This window comes from Pongo pygmaeus, chromosome 9 (assembly GCF_028885625.2).
Source record: "Pongo pygmaeus isolate AG05252 chromosome 9, NHGRI_mPonPyg2-v2.0_pri, whole genome shotgun sequence".
Classification (NCBI taxonomy): Eukaryota; Metazoa; Chordata; class Mammalia; order Primates; family Hominidae; genus Pongo; species Pongo pygmaeus.
In genome coordinates this window covers 19,435,402-19,457,790 of record NC_072382.2, presented here as the reverse complement: position 1 = coordinate 19,457,790, position 22,389 = coordinate 19,435,402, and the positions used below count along the sequence as shown (strand labels likewise).

Below are 22,389 nucleotides of genomic sequence, written 5' to 3'. Positions count from 1 at the left end.
CCCAATTAGTACAAGGTAAATTGTCTCACCTGTGGAAGTTTCAGAGGATTCTGTAGAATTTGAATCAGTGCCAGTTTTGTCTTTCAAGGTCTGTTTGGCAAGAGTCTCATCTCTACTTTCTTGTGCTTGGCTTTCTTCTTCTTCCTCTTCACCATCTGGAAACTCCCACTGAGACTCGCCCGACTGTTCGTTTACATAGAAATACCGTCTATGATCCCTAAATTACAAGAAAGAAAACACATGTTTTAAAACCCATTCTCCTACAAAGACACTTCCATTTGGTCCTGTCCCAGGACAGCAGTCTGCTCTCACAGGGACGAACCTCTTAACGGACTGCTATTCACAAAGGCAACAAAGAGCTTTGACAATTGAGAATGGAGAACCAAGGATAATTCAAAGCTATTTGCACTGCCAGCAACTCTGTGAATACAGCCCTGAACCCTCTCACTCCAACAGATGAGACTTAGAAAACACTTTTCTCTTTTTTTGTTATTTGCCAATGCATAACAGGGTTTCAAGTTTCATTAATGAAGGGACTCAATCGCCTAGAACACTAATTTCCCTTCCAAAGAAGAGAACAACGAAGTTTGTGAAAGGTGACTCTTCCCCTCTTGGACCGTGGAATTCACATTTCATATTCTTGATATCAAACACAGTGAAAGCTAAAGAGAGGGAGAGGATCTGGGAGCTGAAAAATAAAAGAGCAAAGATTTCAAATAACGAAAAAAAAATCAAGAAAAGCCAAATATATAAAGAAATGTTTTCATCTGACCTGCTGGCAGAGGATAGTAATCTTGTTCTTCATTCACATCTTCAGCCACGAAGTTTTCCTTAACTTCACCGAGGTTAATCAGGAGTAGTTGCTTCCAGAGGTCCTGTAAAGCGCACAGAGCTCTCGCATGCGCTTAACCCCCAAGCCCGCCCTACTCCGTGCAACACTCTGGAGAGTAAAAACCAGCTTTGTCCATATCTTGGGAAAAAATCCGTTACATGGAACACTTTAAACATTGCTTTTGTTTCTCCAATGTGTGGCTGGCCAAACTTTGTGCTTGCGGTGCTTTGCCTGCCCAGCACCGCTAACTGCAGCTGCTCTCAGTCTCCAGACAGGCTGTCATGTCGTCAGATGGTGGTGATCACAAATCATGTCTGAGATGTCAAAGGTGAAAGGTGAAAAGGGGAGAAGAGTGCGTACCTGTCCCAGTGGCAGGACCAGCCTTTAGGAGTGGCGTTTATTTCATACTGTTTTAGTTGTTCTGCTGCATCCTGAAGTTTTCGTTTAAGGTAGTTTCCATTAAGAGCCCCTTCCCGCCAGTCTGCAATTCGAGTCTAGAATAAGCAGACAAATAAGTTAAAGACTTATTATTACATGTCAGGAGACACAGGCAAAGGGGATATAAACCTTCTGCTCCAAGACTATATCCCTGTGCTCTGGCAGGAGAATAGACCAGAGAGGAAAATAAACCCCATCTTCATCTCATAAAATAATCTTAAGGCCAGGCATGGTGGCTCACGCCTGTAATCTTAGCACTTTGGGAGGCTGAGGCGGGTGGATCACCTGAGGTCAGGAGTTCAAGGCCAGCCTGGCCAACAAGGTGAGACCCTGTCTCTACTAAAAATACAAAAATTAGCTGGGCGTGGTGGCAGGCGCCTGTAATCCCAGCTACTCGGGAGGCTGAGGCAGGAGAATCAATTGAACCCGGGAGGCGGAGGTTGTGGTGAGCCGAGATTGTGCCATTGTACTCCAGCCTGGGCGACAAGAGTGAAACTCCGTCTCAAAAATACATCTTAAGTACACAGCAGAGTTCTGAAAAATGAAATTGGGTTCCAGTATATTTTTACACTACCAACTCTCCAATATGTGTGAAAATGAGTAGTAGTAGTTTTGTCTTCCCCTTTGGACTTATTAAGATTGGTTTCCCCAGTAGTTTTACTTTTTCTGGGAGATAGTTCACTTATTCCAGTACTGTTAGTAATCACAGTTAACGGTTCAGTTCTTCTTCTTTTTTTTTTTTTTTGAGACGGACTTGGACTCTGGCTCTGTCGCCCAGGCTAGAGTACAGTGGAGCAATCTCTGCTCGCAACCTCCACCTCCTGGGTTCAAGCGATTCTCCTGCCTCAGCTTCCCGAGTAGCTGGGATCACAGGTGTGTGGCCACCATGCCCGGCTAATTTTGTATTTTTAGTAGAGATGGAGTTTCACCATGTTGGTCAGGCTGGTCTCGAACTCCTGACCTTGGTGATCTACCTGCCTCGGCCTCCCAAAGTGCTGGGATTACAGGTGTGAGCCACCGTGCCTGGCCAAGGGTTCAGTTCTTAAGAAAATTAGTCAGCTTCCTACAGGAGCTCCTTACCTAAGGAGCCATTTTGTAAAGTATGCAGGTTACAAATAGGACTCAACTTTTCTTTTTAAACAGACTTATAATGCTTTAACACTTACAAAGTACCTTCAACATTACATGGCCTCATCTGACCATGAGAATATAATTTTAATTTGTGAGAAAAAAGTCTATTTACTGTGCTTTGGTTAATAAAGTTTATTTCCTGGATTGTTGGCTCAAATATTCTTCAAGGTTAAAAATTTAAATTTAGGCTTAAAATGTAAGCAAGACAGAATCGTAACACATACAGCATTTCATTCAAACACTTAACTGTTTATGCCAAAAAAAAAAAAAAAAAAAAAAAAAGACTTACCTCAGTCTGTAAGAGCAGCACATGAAAGTTGGAGATGGATTGTCTATTAATGCCTAGAAATTCAAATTTACTTGTCAGGGTATTTGCCAGTTCTCCAATCTGAAACTATAATGCAAAAAAGAAAAAAAGTAAAACTAGAATCCGTAACATTTTCTGTATTATGTACAATCCTTCATTTATTCTTATAGATATTAGAAACATGGGTCTGCCTATAAACAGCCTTCCCCAAACAGCTGTATTTAGTTATCCAGAATATAAAATTCTAATTTATAGTAACATAATACACATAACAAAGTGACAAATAATGACAGGAATCAAATGCATATCTACATAATCACAATGCATTTTAAAAATTATTCAAAACAATTATTTTGTTTCAGACAAAGGTCTTGCTATTGCCCAGGGTGCTCCTGAACTCCTGGTCTCAAGTCAGCCTCCCGCCTTAGTCTCCGAAAGTGCTGAGATTACAGATGTGAGCCACCGTGCCCAGCCCATCATAATGCATTCTAATACAACATGGAATTCAATAGTTGCAAATGGATCCCAATATTGAAAAGCTAAACTCAAAGAGCAGAATTAGAATGGTGGTTGCCAGGGGCTGGAGACAGGGGGATATGGGGAGATATTGGTCAAAGAATACCAAACTTTCAGTTATAAAATAAATTTTGGGGCCGGGTGTGGTGGCTCACACCTGTAATCCCAGCACTTTGGGAGGCTGAGGCAGGCGGATCACAAGGTCAAGAGATAGAGACCATCCTCGCCAACATCGTGAAACCCCGCCTCTACTAAAAATACAAAAATTAAGTGGGCATGGTGGTGCACACCTGTAGTCCCAGCTACTCGGGAGGCTGAGGCAGGAGAATTGCTTGAACCCGGGAGGTGGAGGTTGCAGTGAGCCAAGACTGTGCCACTGCAATCCAGCCTGGTGACAGAGCAAGACTCCGTCTCAAAAAAAAAAAAAAAAAAAAAATTGGAAATCTAAAGCACAGCATGGTGACTACAGTTAACAATGCCTGAAATTTGTTAAGAGTATAGATCTTATGTGTTATCCCCACATACAAACACAAGACAACTCTCCAAGGTAAGGTGATATGTAAGTTACTTTACCTGGTTTGTGATAATCATATCTTAATATATACATATAACAAATTATGACATAGTACATGCAAGATATATGTATAGTCAATTACAGCTCAATGAAGCTAGAAAAAATAGATCCTGAATGATATAAATACCAATACTGTCAAATTGCCATTTATCCATTAATTCCTTATATTAGCCACCTGCTGAAGCCTGAAACAAAATTAATTATTCCAGTCCCTTCTACTTGGTTGTTTCCTAACTAGTAACTGGATACTCTTTCGAGTCAAAGGAATATGTTAAGTGGTTTTTCCAACAGACCACCCTTAAATAGCCAATACTTATTTGGTCCAACTCTCCCATGAGATTAGGTTAGAAATGCAATTCAAACTAAATTTGCCTTTGTGTAAAGACAAGTATTTCACAGAGGAATTAAATCTGTGACTTTTCTCCCAAACTAGAGCAGCCTATAAGCTACTGCTTCTCAAACAGAGGCTTAATTTGAAGAAAGCAATTGAGCAGTTAGAATTGTAGATAATTTCTCAGTATCAAGTAAGCCTTAATTATTTCAGACTTAAATATGATCTTTTCACCTAACCAAGTAAACAATTTAGGTTTGGAAACAGTAAAGATTACTTTTACTACTTGTTAACAGAAAGCAGTTTAATAAATGGCATTAAAAAAAAATTGGGGCCCAGTGCGGTGGCTCACACCTGTAATCCCAGCACTTTGGGAGGCCGAGGCAGGTGGATCACGAGGTCAGGAGATCCAGACCATCCTGGCTAACATGGTGAAACCCCGTCTCTACTAAAAATACAAAAAATTAGCCAGGCGTGGTGGCGGGCACCTGTAGTCCCAGCTACTCGGGAGGCTGAGGCAGGAGAATGGTGTGAACCCAGGAGGTGGAGCTTGCAGTGAGCCGAGATCGTGCCACTGCACTCCAGCCTGGGCAACAGAGCGAGACACCGACTCACAAAAAAAAAAAAAAAAAACTTGCCAGGCGTGGAGGTGGGTGCCTGTAATCTCAGCTACTTGGGAGGCTGAAGCAGAAGTGCTTGAACCTGGGAGGCAGAGGTTGCAGTGAGCCAAGATCGGGCCACTGCACTCCAGCCTGGATGGCAGAGCAACACTCCCTCTTGGAAAAAAGAAAAGAAAAAAAAAAAAAAAAAATTTTGGTGGGCTGGGCGCAGTGGCTCACGCCTGTAATCCCAGCACTTTGGGAGGCCAAGGTGGGGGAATCACGAGGCCAGGAGTTCGAGACCAGCCTGGCCAACATGGTGAAACCCCGTTTCTACTAAAAATACAAAAATTAGCTGGGAGTGGTGGTGCGTGCCTGTAATCCCAGCTACTGGGGAGGCTGAAGCAGGAGAATGGCTTGAACCCAGGAAGCAGAGGTTGCAGTGAGCTGAGATTGTGCCACTGCACTCCAGCCTGGGTGACAGAGCAAGACTCCGTCTCAAAATAATGATAATAATAATAATAAAAATTTGTCAAGTTGCATTAAGTAATATACATACTTTCAAATCCTGTTCTTCTTCTACTTTTGGTGTTGTTTGTACTTTTATTTTCTCTGGAGATTCTTCTACTTCCACCTCTTTATCTGAATTCTCATCTATTTTTTCTGAATTTTCAGCACCAATTGCTGTAAAAAAAAATCTAAAATTAAACCAAAGTACCAATACTTATAGAACACTATATACATTTTCCCCCATAGCAGATATCTGCAAAAGATTATTAGTTCTTTCTCTCTTGCCTGTTTTACTTACTTGTTAAAACTCTTCAAACATGTTAGCCTACTGTCTTTATAACCCAAAAACAATTCAGGGCCGGGCGCAGTGGCTCACGCCTGTAATCCTACCACTTTGGCATTTGGAGGTGAGCAGATCACGAGGTCAGGACATCAAGACCATCCTGGCTAACACAGTAGAACCCTGTCTCTACTAAAAATACAAAAAATTAGCCACGCATGGTGGCAAGTGCCTGTAGTCCCAGCTGAGGCAGGAGATTTGCTTGAACCCAAGAGGCGGAGGTTGCAGTGAGCCAAGATTGCGCCACTATACTCCAGCCTGGGTGACAAGAGTGAGACTCCGTCTCAAAAAATAAATAAATAGAATAAAAATTCTTTATAATCAACTTTCTTAAAATACATCTATAAGTAAAATTTACTTTAGCCTATCAAATTACCCTGAAGTTTCTGCTTTCTCCTTCTCCTTAACATCTTTTCTAATCTCTTCCAGAATATCACTGCTTCAATTACTTACAATAGCTAGACAGCAAACCTGAGTATGTAAGAATTCTTTAACAAGTTGCAGGGGAAGGTGCTCAAAAGAGCAACATTATTAGCATTATTATTTTTTAGAGACAGGGTCTCATTCTGTCACCCAGGCTGGAGTGCAGTGGCATGATCTCGGCTCACTGCAGCCTCGACCTCCTAGGCTCAACAGATCCTCGCACCTCAACCTCCCAAGTAGCTGGGACTACAGGCAGGTGCCACCGTGTTCAGCTAGTTTTTGTATTTTTAGTAGAGATGGGGTTTCGCCATGTTGCCCAGGCTGGTCTCGAACTCCTGGACTCACGTAATCTGCCTGCCTCAGCCTCCCAATGTGCTGGGATTATAGGTGTAAGCCACTGCACCCAGGTTGCATCATAATTTTTTTTTTTTTGAGACGGAGTTTCGCTCTTGTTGCCCAGGCTGGAGTACAGTGGCGTGATCTTAGCTCACTGCAACCTCTACCTCCCAGGTTCAAGTGATTCTCCTGCCTCAGCCTCCCAAGTAACTGGGATTACAGGCATGTGCCACCAAGCCTGGCTAATTTTGTATTTTTAGTAGAGATGGGGTTTCACCATGTTAATCAGGCTAGTCTCAAACTACTGACTGGTGATCCGCCCGGCTAGGCCTCTCAAAGCGCTGGCATTACAGGCGTTAGCCACCACGCCCGGCATGCATCATTATTTTCAAACCATCTGGTAACTTCCTTCCTGACCTGGTGAAGACTTACAGACATCTATATTGAATCCACCTACTTAGTTGGTGCTATTGGTAATGGGAATCTCCAAAAGAGAAGAGGTCTACCAACTTCAACGGAGCACACAATATGAACTCTTTTATCTTTGCTTTGCAACACCTGCATACTCAAACTAATTCACACAGCCTGAATGACTGCCAGTTAAAAAGCCAAAAATGGCCGGGGACGGTGCCTCGCGCCTGTAATCCCAGCACTTTGGGAGGCTGAGGCAGGTGGATCACCTGAGGTCAGTTCAAGACCAGCCTGGCCAACATGGTGAAACCCTGCCTCTACTAAAAATACAAAAAATTAGCTGGGCGTGGTGCTGGGCGCCTGTAATCCCAGCTACTCAGGGGGCCGAGGCAGGAGAATCGCTTGAACCTGGGAGGTGGAGGTTGCAGTGAGCCGAGATTGCACCATTGCAGTCCAGCCTGGGCAACAAGAGCAAAGCTCCGTCTAAAAAATAATAATAATTTTTTAAAAAGCCAAAAATACCTCAAATGTGAAAACCATGACTTTGGTTAATCCTTCATCTTCAGGATTAGAAGTAAAAATGTGACTTTAAATAGCTTTTAATATTTTAAACTTTTTTTTTTTTTGAGATGGAATCTTTGTTGCCCAGGCTGGAGAACAGTGGAGCTATCTCGGCTCATTGCAACCTCAACCTCCTGGGTTCAAGCAATTCTCCTGCCTCAGCCTTCCAAGTAGCTGGGGCTTCAGGCGTTTGCCACCATGCCCAGCTAATTTTTTTTTTTTTTTTTTTTTTTTAGTAGAGACAGGGTTTTGTCATGTTGGCCGGGCTGGTTTCAAACTCCTGGCCTCAAGTGATTTGTCCACCTCAGCCTTCCAAACTGCTGGGATTACAGATGTGAGGCACGGTGCCTGGCTTTTTTTTTGAGGCACGGTCTTACTGTTGCCCAGGTGGGAATATAGTGGTATGATCACAGCTTATTGCAGTCTTGACCTCCTCCAGCCTCATTTTTTGTTTTTTAGTAAAGACAAATTCACTATGTTGCCCAGTTTGGTCTCGAACTCCTGGACTCAAGTAATCCTCCTGCCTCAGCCTCCCAGAATGCTGGGATTAAAGGTGAGCCATTGCATCCGGCCTAAAACTTTTTATTAAGTCCTTAACCTTATAATATAATAGCCTGGCTCTCCTTTTGCCTGATCATTAATATTCCCTCTTTATTATCAAATTGTCTGAAACAAAATCTTCCCACTAATCCCATTTGTTAATTTTTAATGCCATTATATATTAAAAGTCTTCTATCTGGTGGCAGGTCCAAGAATTTAACAATTTTAAGGATGGCTAGAGTTAAAGACTAGAATGTTTTGGAGGGCAAGTACACAGGCTCTATTAAATTAGAATGCACACACCCCTTTGACCTAGCAATATACCACTAGGAATCTTTACTGTTGTGAAACTAGAATGCACATAAAATATATTCATCAGGATGTTACCACAGTATTATTTATTGTGAAACAGCTTAACAAATGCATATAATATAAAGAATAAAATTAGCTCAGTGAGGTGGCACAAGCCTATAATTCCAGCACTTTGGGAGAGCGAGGAAGGAGCTATCAATTGAGCCCATGAATTCAAAGCTGCATTATGATTATGTCAACTACATTCAGCCTGGATGACAGAGTAAAATCCTGTCTCCTTTTTCTTTTGAGATGGGAGTTTTGCTCTTGTTGCCCAGGCTGGAGTGCAATGGCGTGATCTCGGCTCACCACAACCTCTGCCTTCCAGGTTCAAGCGATTCTCCTGCCTCAGCCTCCTGAGTAGCTGGGATTACAGGCATGCGCAACCACGCCTGGCTAGTTTTATATATTTTTGTTTGTTTGTTTGTTTAGTAGAGACAGGGTTTCTCCACGTTGGTCATGCTGGTCTTGAACTCTCAACCTCGGGTGATCCACCTGTCTCGGTCTCCCAAAGTGCTTGGATTATAGGCGTGAGCCAGGCCAACATCCTATCTCTTAAAAGAAACAAAAATTCAAGTAAATTGGTCAGGTGCAGTGTCTCACGCCTGTAATCCAAACACTTTGGGAGGCAGAGACGGGCGGATCACCTGAGGTCGGGAGTTCGAGATTAGCCTGGCCAACATGGTGAAACCCTGTCTGTACTAAAAATACAAAAATTAGCTGGGCATGGAGGCGCGCGCCTGTAATCCCAGCTACTCGGGAGGCTGAGATAGGAGAACTGCTTGTACCCGGGCGGTGGAAGTTGCAGTGAGCCACGATCGTGACACTGTGGTCCAGCCTGGGTGACAGAGTGAGACCCCGTCTCAAAAAAAAAAGTAAATATAACATGGCTTATTAAAATATCAAAATATTAACATGTTAATATTGAGTTTTCCCAGGCTTCTCTGCCATCACAGCCACACCAGACATGACCTCTACCCTCATGGTGTCAGTCATTATGTTCCTTTAGCTTCCTCATGGACAGATCTTTAAGCACAATATACATAATGTATTTGTTTTTTTTTCCCCGAGACAGAGTCTCACTCTGTCACCTAGGCTGAAGTGCAGTGGCACAAACTCGGCTCACTGCAACTTCCGCCTCCTGGGTTCAGGTGATTCTCCTGCCTCAGTCTCCCACGTAGCTGGGATTACAGGCGAGTACCACCAGGTGCAGATAATTTTGTATTTTTAGTAGAGACGGGGTTTCGCCATGTTGGCCAGGATGGTCTCGATCTCCTGACCTCGTGATCTGCCTGCCACGGCCTCCCAAAGTGCTGGGATTACAGGCTTCAGCCACTGCACTCAGCCACATTTTTTTTTTTTTTTTTTTTTTTTGTGATGGAGTCTCCTTCTATTGCCCAGGCTGGAGTGCAGTGGCGCCATCTCAGCTCACCACAACCTCCACCTCCCCAGTTCAAGTGATTCTCCTACCTCAGTCTCCCAAGTAGCCACTACGTCCAGCCTATTTTGCAATTTTGGTAGAGACAGGGTCTCACCATGTTGGCCAGGCTGGTCTTGAACTCCTGACCTCAGGTGATCCACCCACCATGGCATCCCAAAGTGCTGGGATTACAGGCGTGAGCCACCATGCACCAGTCTGTTTTTCTTTTTCTTTTGAGGCAGGGTCTTGCTCTGTCACTAAGGATGGAGTGTAGTGGTGTAATCATAGCTCACTGCAGCCTCGAACTCCTGGGCTCAAGCTATCTTCCTCCCTCAACATCCTGAGCAGCTGGGATTCTATCCGTGTGCCACCACACTGGCTAATTTTTAAAAAACATTTTAGAGATGGTGTCTTGCTATATTGTCCAGGCTGGTCTTGACTCCTGGCCTCAAATGATCTTTCTGCTTTACCCTCCGAAAGTAAATATTATTGTTTCTATGATTAAGCCACATTGATGCCCATAACTATGGTACGTTCACTTTGTCACTGCTGCTTAGTATTCCTTTCTAAGAGTACACCACAGGGCTGGGTGTGGTGGCTCATGCCTGTAATCCGGGTGTGGGGGCTCACGCCTGTAATCCCAGCACTTTGGGAGGCCGAGGCGGGTGGATCACAAGGTCAGGAGTTCAAGAACAGCCTGGCCAAGATGGTGAAACCCCATCTCTACTAAAAATACAAAAATTAGCCAGGTGCAGTGGCAGGCGCCTGTAATCCCAGCTACTTGGGAGGCTGAGGCCGGAGAATCGCTTGAACTCGGAGGGTGGAGGTTGCAGTGAGCTGAGATCCTCCACTTCACTCCAGCCTGGGCGACAGAGTAAGACTCCGTCTCAAAAAAAATAAAAAAATAAAGAATGCACCACAATTTATCTATGATACCTCTAATGGACATTTGAGTGCTCTATAGGGTTTTTTTCCATAGTACAAATGCAGCAATTTTTTTTTTTAGTGAAACATGGACACAATTTAAATGTCCATCAACAGTGGGTAGAGTTAAATACGCACATCTACACCACTCAGTTTTAACCAATGAACAATAATTTTTAAGGCACGTTGTTAAGTGAAAACTGTATGTTGCCTAATAATCTATATGCTCTCATATATGGTAAAATTTACATATATACATATAAACACACTCATACATACCTAACTGTAAACGTATATAAAGAACATGGTCTGGAAGGATATATGTTTATAAAGGACAGAGAAAATAGCTGGGCGCAGCTGGGATTACATGCCTGTAATCCCATTGCTTTGGGAGGCCAAGGTGGGCAGATCACCTAAGGTCAGAAGTTTGAGACCAGCCTGGCCAACATGGTGAAACCCCATTTCTACTAACAACACAAAAACTAGCTGGGCATGGTAGTAGGCGCCTGTAATCCCAGCTATTCGGGAGGCTGAGGCAGAGAATTGCTTGACCCTGGGAGCTGGAGGTTCCAGTGAGCAGAGATTGTACCACTGCACTCCAGGCTGGGGAACACAGCAAGACTCCGTCTCAAAAAAAAAAAAAAAAAACGACCATGGGGTAGGGAGCAAGAATAATGAAAAGATAAAGAGGATTTACAGAATTTTCCTTTATGTTATTCCGAACTGCCAACTGAAAAGAAAAAATTCAGGCTAGGGGTGGTGGCTCATGCCTGTAATCCCAGCACCTTGCAAGGCCAAGGTGGGCAGGTCACCTGAGGTCAGGAGTTCGAGACCAGCCTTGCCAACATGGCGAAACTCCATCTCTACTGAAGAATACAAAAAATTAGCTGGGCGTGGTGGTGGGCTCCTGTAATCCCAGCTACTCAGGAGGCTGAGGCAGCAGAATCACTTGAACCCAGGAGGCACAGGTTGCAGTGAGACAAGACTGCACCATTGCACTCCAGCCTGGGCAACAAGAGTGAAACTCCGTCTCAAAAAATATAAATAAAAAGAAAAAATTCAAACAAGGATGTCTGCCTTTATCACCTGTTTTTTTTGTTTGTTTGTTTGTTTGGTTCTTCGTTCCTTTTTTTTCTTTTTTCTTTTTAAAGAAACCAGGGTCTTGCTATGTTGCCCAGCTAGCCTGGAAACTCCTAGGGTCCAGGGATCCTTCTGCCTCAGTTTCCTGTGAAGCAACACTGGGCTGTTTTTGAACCACGATCCATAAAAGTATTTTCTTCTAGGTGTACTCAACTAAGGTTTGGGGTACTTATCTTACTGCTAACTTTCCACTACAGAATTAGGGCCACAGCTGAAAGCGGTGGCTCACGCCTGTAATCCCAGCACTTTGGGAGGCGGGTGAATCAACTGAGATCAGGAGTTCGAGACAGCCTGGCCAACATGGCTAAATTCCGTCTCTACTAAAAATACAAAAAATAGCCAGGCGCAGTGGCAGGCACCTATAATTCCAGCTACTCAGGAGGCTGAGGTAAGAGAATTGCTTGAATCTAGGAGGCGGAGGTTGCAGTGAGCCAAGATCACGCCTTTGTACTCCAGCCTGGGTGACAGAGTGAGACCTCCGTCTCAAAAAGGAAAAGAAAAAAAAAATTAGGGCCAAATGGAGATTCAAATATTAGCTTTATCCAGGGATCTCTGAAAATAGATTTAAAAATGCAGCAGGATCTCTTTGACCTTACCATGAATGAATGGTAAGGTCCTTATTACCTGAATGAAGACAACTTGGGTCCTCATGACACAATCAAACTCTCTACCCACCCACACAGAGGCTGGGCAATGTAGACAGAGAAGAAATGGGACTGGACTCTGAATACACCACCACCCAGTGGATGTCAGCCTCTCAGGCTCTTACTCCTTTACTAGAAATAGATTCGGAAAAGGTAGAGAGGTGGATGGAAGCTTCCTTCCCAGCACTTCTCCCAAAGAGTAAAAGTACAATCTCCCGTTTTGTTGAAGAGGAAACAAAAAAAGAGAGAATTTCCTTCCCCTCTATATCTTTCAACTCTGAAGTTTAATGTGAAGCACAAATTACCAGTTTCTCCATTTTCTGGAGTATCTCGTCCAGTTTTACTAGAACTCCTGCTGGTAGATTCTGGACTGGTAGCTCGAACAAACATCTTCCATTTTCCTCTTTTAGACATAAGCCTACGCATTCCATCTTGAGATGCTGGCTGGCTGATATCAGAACGTGGACTAGACCCTGACACACTACCATCTCCTTCCTCCAAGGCTCGCAACTCTGCCTACAAAGAACATGACAAGTTAGTGTCATTAACTGCTTATTAATACGTATAATCAGAATAATAGCCAAGACTATGTTGTTGAAATTTAAATCCTTTGAGAACAGAAAGCATTTTTTTTTTTGGAGACAGGATCTCCCTCTGTTGCCCAGGCTGGAGTGCAGCGGCATGATCATGGCTCGCTGCAGCTACAACCTTGTGAGCTCAGGCAATCCTCCCACCTCACCCTTCCAAGTAGCTGGAACTACAGGCACATGTCATCACACTTTTTTTTTCTAATAAGAGATGACATCTGGGTATGTTGCTCACATTGGTCTCAACTTCTGGGCTCAAGTGATCTCCTGCTCAGCCTCCCAAAGTCCTGGGACTACAGGCATGAGCCACTGCACTCGGCTGACTCACTCTAGTTTTATTTTTTAATTTTGCCAATTTTTTTGTGGGTACATAGTAAATGTATATATTTATGGGATACATGAGATGTTTTGACACAGGTATGAAATGTGAAATAAGCACATCATGGAGAATGGGATAACCATCCCCTCAAGCATTTATCCTTTGAGTTACAAATAATCCAACTCCATTCTTTAAAGTTATTTTAAAATATACAGTAATTATTGACTACAGTCACCCTACTGTGCTATCAAATAGTAGGTCTTATTCATTCTTTCCATTTTTTTCTGGTACCCATTTGTATAAGTCTGAGTAATGTCAAGTCTCTTTATTGATTATCAACTACCTGTTGTGGGAAGTCAGGGATCCTGAATGGAGGGACCAGCTGGAGCCGTGGCAGAGGAACATAAATTGTGAAGATTTCATTTTAATATGGACATTTATCAATTCCCAAATAACACTTTTACAATTTCTTTTGCCTTTCTTACTTTAATCTCTTAATCCTGTTATCTTAGTAAGCTGAGGATGTACGTCACCTCAGGACCCGTTATAAGTGTGTTAACCATACAAATTGATTGTAAAACGTGTGTTTGAACAGTATGAAATCAGTGCACCTTGAAAAAGAACAGACTAACAGCAATTTTTAGGGAACAAAGGAAGAAAACCATAAGGTCTCACTGCCTGCAGGGTCAGGCAAAAAGAGCCATATTTTTCTTCTTGCAGAGAGCCCACAAATGGACGTGCAAGTAGGGAAGATATCGCTAAATTCTTTTCCTAGCAAGGAATATTAATATTAATACCCTGGGGAAGGAATGCATTCCTGGGGAGAGGTCTATAAACTGCCGCTCTGGGAATGTCTGTCCTATGCGGTTGAGATAAGGACTGAGATACGCCCTGGTCTCCTGCAGCACCCTCACGCTTATTAGGGTGGAGAAAAACCCGGCCCTGGTAAATCTGTGGTCAGAATGGTTCTCTGCTCTTGAACCCTGTTTTCTATTGTTTAAGATGTTTATCAAGACAGCATGTGCACCACTGAACATAGACCCTTATCAGTACCTTTTTGCCCTTTGAAGCACATGATCCCTGTTCTTACACCCCCCTCCCCTTTTGAAACCCTTAATAAAAAACTTGCTGGTTTGAGGCTCCGGTGGGCATCATAGTCCCACTGATATGTGATGTCACCCGGGGAGGCCCAGCTGTAAAATTCCTCTTTGTACTCTTTCTCTCTATTTCTCAGCTGGCCAACACTTACGGAAAATAGAAAGAACATAGGTTGAAATATTGGGGGCGAGTTCCCCCGATAACTACCAAAAGTATCATCGAGAACCAAAAAACCTACAACTTTGTAGTTTAAAGTTTTTGCTGTGTAAGCTTCAACATACCTAGATGATGGGATAAGAAAAACAAAATCCCAATAATGGTTGTAAGTCAAGCACAATGATCCCTGTAGAGTAGTACTGAGGAAAAAACATTCTACAAGTAACTTTCAAAAGCTTACTTTTTTCCTTTCCAAAACTAGCTCCAGTTCAAGGGTATCTTGTTCCTCTTCCTCCTCACTTTCTCCAGATTGGACAACACTGCAAAGATCCTCCTGAGACGGGTCTTCTATATTGTCCAACATAATTTCCTGTGGCTTTACTATTGTTGTTGCTTCTTCTACTGTTGTACTTGTTTCTTTTACTTCTGAAACTGGCTCTTCTTTACAAATTACTTTTCTTCTCCATCTCTCTTCTTCTTCTTTTATTCCCTCAGGCAATAAAGGAGCAAGCAGCGATGCTGCCACCCCTTTCTTCTCCTCCTCACTATTTGAGAGAGCCTGAATTCCTTCATTTACTTCCTATAAACAAAATAATTTAGTCTCATTTAATTCTGAAACAAATCTCACGTGCACATACATTCAATTGCACATACATTCATATTAACTGTTTTCAGTAGCTGAATACTCAAGGTAAAAACCACTTTTTTTTTTTTTTGAGATGGAGTCTCGCACTGTCACCCAGGCTGGAGTGCAGTGGCACAATCTTGGCTCACTGCAACCTCTGCCTCCCGGATTCAAGCTATTCTCCTGTCTCAGCCTCCCGAGTAGCTGGGATTATAGGTGCCCGCCACCATGCCCAGCTAATTTTTTGTATTTTTAGTAAAGGCCTTTCACCACGTTGGCCAGGCTGGTCTCAAACTACTGACCTCGTGATTCGTCCGCCTCAGCCTCCCAAAGTGCTGGGATTACAGGCATGAGCCACCGTGCCCGGCCAAAACCACTTACTCCCAACAGGTGAGTATATATTTATACCATTACATTATTACTTTAGACAGACACTGATTGAATTAGAGCCTAGTTCTAGGTAGGATTCAAATATATCCTCCCTGCTATTCTCAGGATGTCAAAAGGCAGACTAGTAGTAAACAGAGGTAGATTTAAGATCAGTATTTTGTCAGCTCATAACATGACTGGATAAATCTTTACCTTCTTCTGCATGATGATAATTTTTTTTTTTGAGAGAGAGTCTCACTCTGTTGCCCAGGAGTGCAGTTGCATGATCTCAAGTCACTGCAACCTCTGCCTCCCAGGTTCCAGCGATTCCCAGCCTCATAGCCTCAGCCTCCCAAGTAGCTGGGATTACAGGGATGCACCACCACACTCAGCTCATTTTTGTTTTTGAGACGAACTCTCGCTCTTCTTGCCCAGGCTGGAGTGCAAAGCATGACGTCCGCTCACTGCAACGTCTGCCTCCCGGGTTCAAGCAATTCCCCTGCCTCAGCCTCCTGAGCAGCTGGGATTATAGGTGAGAGCCACCAAGCCTGGCTAATTTTTTTTGTACTTTTAGTAGACACAAGGTTTCACCACGCTGGCCAGGCTGGTCTCGAGCTTCTGACCTCAGGTGATCTGCCCACCTTGGCACCAGGCCCAATTTTTGTATTTTTAGTAGAGACAGGGTTTTACCAGGTTGGCCAAGTTGATCTCGAACTCCTGACCTCAGGTGATCTGCCCACCTCAGCCCCCGAAAGTGCTGGGATTACAGGCGTGAGCCACCATGCTGGGCCTGATAAGAAAATTTAGTAAGTATGCCATGAAGGTGATTTAGACTAAAGTGAACTATTCCTAGGCCAGGCGCAGTGGCTCATGCCTGTAATCCCAGCACTTTGGGAGGCCAAGGCAGGTGGATCACAAGGTCAGGAGTTCGAAACCAGCCTGGCCAACACAGTGAAACCCCATCTCTACTAAAAATACAGAAATCAGCCCGGCATGGCGGCATGTGCCTGTAATCCCAGTTATTCGGGAGGCTGAGGCAGAAGAATCGCTTGAACCTGGGAGGCAGAGGTTGCAGTGAACTGAGATCATGCCACTGTACTCCAGTTCGGGCGACAGTGCAAGACTCTGTCTCAAAAAAATAAAATAGCTGGGCGTGGTGGCTCACGCCTGTAATCCCAGCACTTTGGGAGGCCGAGGCGGGCGGATCACATCGTCAGGAGTTCGAGACCAGCCTGGCCAATATGGTAAAACCCCATCTCTACTAAAACTACAAAAATTAGCCAGGCGTGGGGCCTGTACTCCCAGCTACTCGGGAGGCTGAGGCAGGAGAATCGCTTGAACCCGGGAGGTGGAGGTTGCAGTGAGCAGAGATCGTGCCGCTGCACTCCAGCCTGGGCGACAGAGCGAGGCTAGGTATCAAAGAAAAAAAAAAAAATAATAAAAATAAAAAATAAAAATAAAATAAAATAAAATGAACTATTCCTGAAATGAAATTTGTGATTATATTTAAAGTATCTGCTTCTCCCATTGGGGTAACACTTGTCCTATCCTCCTTTCTGTAACAGTAAATTTAAGTTATTATTATTATTTCTGGATGGTCTCACTCTGTCCAGGCTGGAGCACACTGGCACAATGATAATTTTGAACTCCTGGGCTCAAGCTATCCTCTTGCCTCTGCCTCTTGAGTAGCTGGGACTACAGGTGTGTGCTACCTTGCCTGGGTAATTTTTCTTTTGTAGAAATGGGGTTGATCTTGTTATGTTTTCCAGACTGGTTTACACCTCCTGGACTCAAGCAATCTTCCTGCCCTGATTAAATTATCATTTTATTATTATTATTAAATTTTTTTTTGAGATGGAGTCTCACTCTGCCACCCAGGCTGGAGTGCAGTGGTGCGGTCTCGGCTCATTGCAACCTCCGCCTCCCGGATTCAAGCGATTCTCCTGCCTCAGCCCCCCAAGTAGCTGGGACTACAAGCGTGTGCCACTACACCCAGTTATTTTAGTATTTTTAATAGACGGGGTTTTACCATGTTGGCCAGGCTGGTCTTGAACTCCTAACCTCAAGTGATCTGCCCGCCTTGACCTCTCAAAGTGCTGGGATTACAGGTGTGGGCCACTGTGCCTAGCTCAATTATATTATTTTAAAATATTTTTTTGGGCTACATGCAGTAGCTCACACCTATAATGTAAGCAATTTGGGAGGCCGAGGCAGAAGCATCACTTGAGCTCAGAGTTTGAGACTTGTCTGGCAAACACGGTGAGACCTCATCTCTAAAAAAAAAAACAAAAAACAAAAACAAAAACAAAAACAAACAAACAAAAAAAACAAAAAACAAAACCAGACATGGTGGTGCACACCTGTAGTCCCAGCTACTCAGCAGTCTGAGGCAGGACTGCTTAAGCTCAGGAGAGTAAATCTGCAGTGAGCCATGGTCGTGCCACTGTACTCCAGCCTGGGTGACAGAGTCAGATCCTGTCTCAAAAATAAGTAGATAAAAAGGAAAGGTGCGGTGGCTTGCGCCTGTAATCCCAGCGCTTTGGGAGTCCGAGGCAGGTGGATCACTTGAGGTCAGGAGTTCAAGACCAGCTTGACCAACTGGTGAAACCTTGTCTCTACTAAAAAAAATAGAAAAATTAGTCAGGCGTTGTGCCTGTAATCCAAGCTACTCGGGAGGTTGAGGCAGAATTGCTTGAAACCGGGAGGCAGAGGATGCAATGAGCTGAAATTGCGCCACTCCCTTCCAGCCTGGGTAACCGAGCAAGACTCTGTCTCAAAAAGAAAAAAATTAAAATTAAAATATATTTTGATGCAAAAAAGTCTTTAAAATTGAAGATAAATTGGAATTCAATATACACTCCCTAAGGAATACAACTTACTTTTCTTACTAATTAGGCTATAGAAATGCTCAGGTTTCACTAACATAGTATATCCGTTATCGAAAAATCCTAAATCTGAAACCATTTGAGCACTGACATGATGATCAAAGGAAATGCTCACTGGAGCATCTTAGATTTCACATTTTCAGATTAAGAATACTCAACTGCTAAGTATAACGCAAATATTTCAGAATTCAAAAAAATTCAAAATCTAAATTATCTCCGATCCCAGGCATTTCAATTAAGAAATACTCAACTTGCAGTAGTTTTTAATTTAAAGTAGTTATCTTTATATTTTTAAAATGTCTCATACAATGGAATCCGAAAAATAATAGAATGATTCTATGTGAAGTGGTGCCCTGTCTGGACTGCTGCTCCCACGTCCTTTGCAATGATCCAAGAGGCCTCTGTGAGACCCTAAAGCTCTCAAAGAAAAAGTGAAGTGGACCAGGCGCAGTGGCTTACGCCTGTAATTCTCAGCACGTTGGGAGGCTGAGGCAGGTAGATCACCTAAGGTCAGGAGTTTGAGACCAGCCTGACTAACATGGTGAAACCCTGTCTCTAATAAAAATACAAAAATTAGCCAGGCATGGTGGCAGGTGCCTGTAATCCCAGCTACTCAGAAGGGTGAGGCACGAGAATCACTTCTTGAGCCCAGGAGGCAGAGGTTGCAGTGAGCCGAGATAGCACCACTGTGCTCCAGCCTGGGTGACAGAGCGAGATTCCACATCAAAAAAAAAAAAAAAAAAAAAAAAAAAGCCAGGTGTGGTGGCTCACGCCTATAATCCCAACACTTTGGGAGGCCAAGGCAGGCGGATCACAAGGTCAGGAGATCGAGACCATTCTGGCTAACGCAGTGAAACACTGTCTCCACTAAAAATACAAAAAATTAGCCAGGTGTGGTGGCGGATGCTTGTAATCCCAGCGACTTGGGAGGCTGAGGCAGGAGAATGGTGTGAACCCGGGAGGTGGAGCTTGCAGTCAGCTGAGATTGCACCACTGTACTCCAGCCTGGGTGACAGGGTGAGACTCTGTCTCAAAAAAAAAAAAAAAAAAAAAAAAAAGAAAACAGAAAAGAAAAAGTCAACTGAGTAACTGCTATAAAGGCTACATAATACACAGAAACAAAGTGAAAGTTATGAAACTTATCCTATTTCACATGTATGACATAAAATATTAAGAGAAGGCTTCCATTCCTGTGCTCAGAGTAATGCTTATTAGATCTGAAAATAAGCAAATGAGGTAAGTTTCAACACTGACCTTTTTAACTTCTCGCTTGGCTATGACTGGTCCACTTTTACTACTGGAAACAGAAATCATTTTCTCCTTAGAATATATGTCTGTATTTACCACAAAACTAGTTTCAGCACCTGGCACAGAACTAAAAAAATATATACTTAGCAAGAGAAATATAAGACAAATACTATCAGCAAAAGATAAGGCTTCAATTTCCTTCTAGGCAATTTCACTTTTAAATTTATTCTTACCTGGGCTGGTAATGCTGTAATCCCTGTACCTGTGTGGCAAGATACTGGGGTAACTCCCAAGTCACTTCATTTGTTTGTGTATTCCAATAATAATAACATCCCGTGTTCTCATCCCAGACTTCCTGCCAATCGCCCATCTCAATTCCGACTAGAAGAAAATAAAACAAATTTTAGGCACAAATCCCTCTACAATTCTGGCTTACACATAAGCTCAAAAGCCAAAATCACCTAACAGTTTCTCAAAACAGCACTGTTAACATTTTGGGCACACAGGTCTTTGTTGCGGGGGGAGCAATCCTATGTGGAGGTTTTAGCAGCACCCCTGGCCTCTGCCCACTAGAAACAGTAGCACTCCCGTCCACCCTGCCTCCTGCATTGTGACAATAAAAAATATTGACAGACATTGTCAAACATCCCCTAGGAGTACCCCCCAACACTGGTTGAGAACCACTGGCCTAACACCAAGAATTATTTTCTTAATACCTAACATTTAGAGTCACCTTTGAACAGTTTTTAAAAAAAACAGTTTGGCCGGCTACAGTGGCTCACGCCTGTAATCCCAGCATTTGGGAGGCCAAGGTGGGCAGATCACCTAAGGTCGGGAGTTTGAGACCAACCTGATCAACATGGAGAAACCCTGTCTCTACTAAAAATACAAAAATTGGGCGTGGTGGTGTGTGCCTGTAATCCCAGCTACTCGGGAAGCTGAGGCAGGAGAATTGCTTGAACTCGGGAGGCAAAGGCTGTGATGAGCCAAGATTGCACCATTGCACTCCAGCCTGGGCAACAAGAGCAAAACTCCATCTCTAAATAAATAAATAGAAAAAAGCAGTTTGCTGGTCCAAAAATGTACCTAAAATACTTTGAATATCATGGCTTTTCTTATTCAACTGGCAAGGACAAGCAATTACTTTTTAAAAGATAAAAATTATATCCTACAAGTTTTCAGAGCCGACTATCCTACCTACCATCTTCAACACGCTTTATTTAAAAAGACAGAGGTTGGGTGTGGTGGCTCAAACCTGTAATCCCAGCACTTTGGGAGGCCGAGGCAGGTGGATCACCCGAGGTCAGGAGTTCGAGACCAGCTTTGCCAACATCGTGAAACCCCATCTCTACTAAAAATACAAAAAATTTGCTGGGTGTGGTGGTGGGTGCCTGTAATTCCAGCTACTCGGGAGACTGAGGCAGAAGAACTGGTTGAACCTGGGAGGCGGAGTTTGCAGTGAGCCGAGATCGCATCACTGCACTCCAGCGTGGGCAACAAGGGTGAAACTCAGTCTCAAAAAATAAATAAATAAATAAATAAATAAATAAATAAATAAATAAATAAAAATAAAAAGACAGAATCCTAATGTCTAAGGTTAAAGCCTCTGGGCTTTCATCTTTAGAAAACTGAATTCCAGCTGGGAGCGATGGCTCACACCTGTAATTCTAGGACTGTGGGAGGCCGAGGCAGGCTGATTTCCTGAGCTCAGGAGTTCAAGACCAGCCTTGGGCAACACAGTGAAACCCCGTCTCTACTAAAATACAAAAGAGAAATTAGCCGGGCATGGCAGCGTGTGCCTGTAGTCCCAGTTACTCAGGAGGCTGAGGGAGAAGAACTGCTTGAACCCAGGAGGTGGAGGTTGGAGTGAGCCAAGATCGCTCCACTGCACTCCAGCCTGGGCGACAGAGCGAGATTCCATCTCCAAACAAACAAACCAGAAAAGTGAACGCCTAGAATCCCTTTAAGGATTTTACTTTTCTTTAAAAATCAAAGGATCAAGTTTACCTCCTGCCAGTGAACACTGAGTATCATATTGCCATCCAGATGTTTGGGTGGAGTCTGTTCCATTTGAAGTAGAAGAAGAAAGGGTAGATGTTGCTGCTTCCTTTGGCTCTGGTCGAGGTGGAGTTGGAGGTGGAGCAGAAGCTCCTACAGGAGCTGCAGGCTGAGGAGCTGTTATGGCATCGATCTCCTTCAGTATGAAAAGAGTAACAAATGCAGTAATTATATCAAAAACAAGAAATTTAAGGAAATGGCAATCACTTTTTAAAAATTCTACATGAGCCAGGCACAGTGGCTCACACCTATAGTTCCAGCACTTTGGGAGGCTGAGACAGGTGGATCACTTGAGGTCAGGAATTCGAGACCAGGCTGGCCAACATGGTGAAATCCCCACTCTACTAAAAATAAAAAAATTAGGCTGGGCACGGTGGCTCATGCCTGTAATCCCAGCATTCTGGGAGGCCAAGGCGGGCGGATCACCTGAGGTCAGAAGTTCAAAACCAGCCTGGCCAATATGGCGAAAACTTGTCTCTACTAAAAATACAAAAATTAGCTGGATGTGGTGGTGGGCACCTGTAATCTCAGCTACTTGGGAGGCTGAGGCACGAGAATTGCTTGAATCTGGGAGGCGGGGATTGCAGTGAGATGAGATTACGCTACTGCATTCCAACCTGGGTGAAAGAGCAAGACTCCGTCTCAAAAAAAAACAAAAAACAAAGAACAAAAAAAAAGAATACAATTATTATCAGGCGTGGTAGCACATGCCTGTA

At 43.6% G+C, this 22,389-nt stretch overlaps 1 protein-coding gene across 4 annotated transcripts in view; it reads right to left on the bottom strand.

Annotated features, from left to right (window-relative positions):
* The window catches only part of FNBP4 (formin binding protein 4), a 49,983-nt gene that overhangs the window by 13,601 nt on the left and 13,993 nt on the right, over nucleotides 1-22,389 (bottom strand). For all 4 annotated transcript variants that reach the window (XM_054439529.2, XM_054439531.2, XM_063671819.1 and 1 more), the window contains exons 4-12: nucleotides 21,623-21,809; nucleotides 19,849-19,996; nucleotides 19,622-19,742; nucleotides 14,730-15,068; nucleotides 12,634-12,844; nucleotides 5,288-5,412; nucleotides 2,691-2,795; nucleotides 1,193-1,326; nucleotides 30-217 (exon numbers count right to left, since the gene is read on the bottom strand). In XM_054439529.2, the coding sequence (XP_054295504.1) occupies nucleotides 30-217; nucleotides 1,193-1,326; nucleotides 2,691-2,795; nucleotides 5,288-5,412; nucleotides 12,634-12,844; nucleotides 14,730-15,068; nucleotides 19,622-19,742; nucleotides 19,849-19,996; nucleotides 21,623-21,809 (1,558 nt within the window). The remainder of the gene's footprint in view (nucleotides 1-29; nucleotides 218-1,192; nucleotides 1,327-2,690; nucleotides 2,796-5,287; nucleotides 5,413-12,633; nucleotides 12,845-14,729; nucleotides 15,069-19,621; nucleotides 19,743-19,848; nucleotides 19,997-21,622; nucleotides 21,810-22,389) is intronic.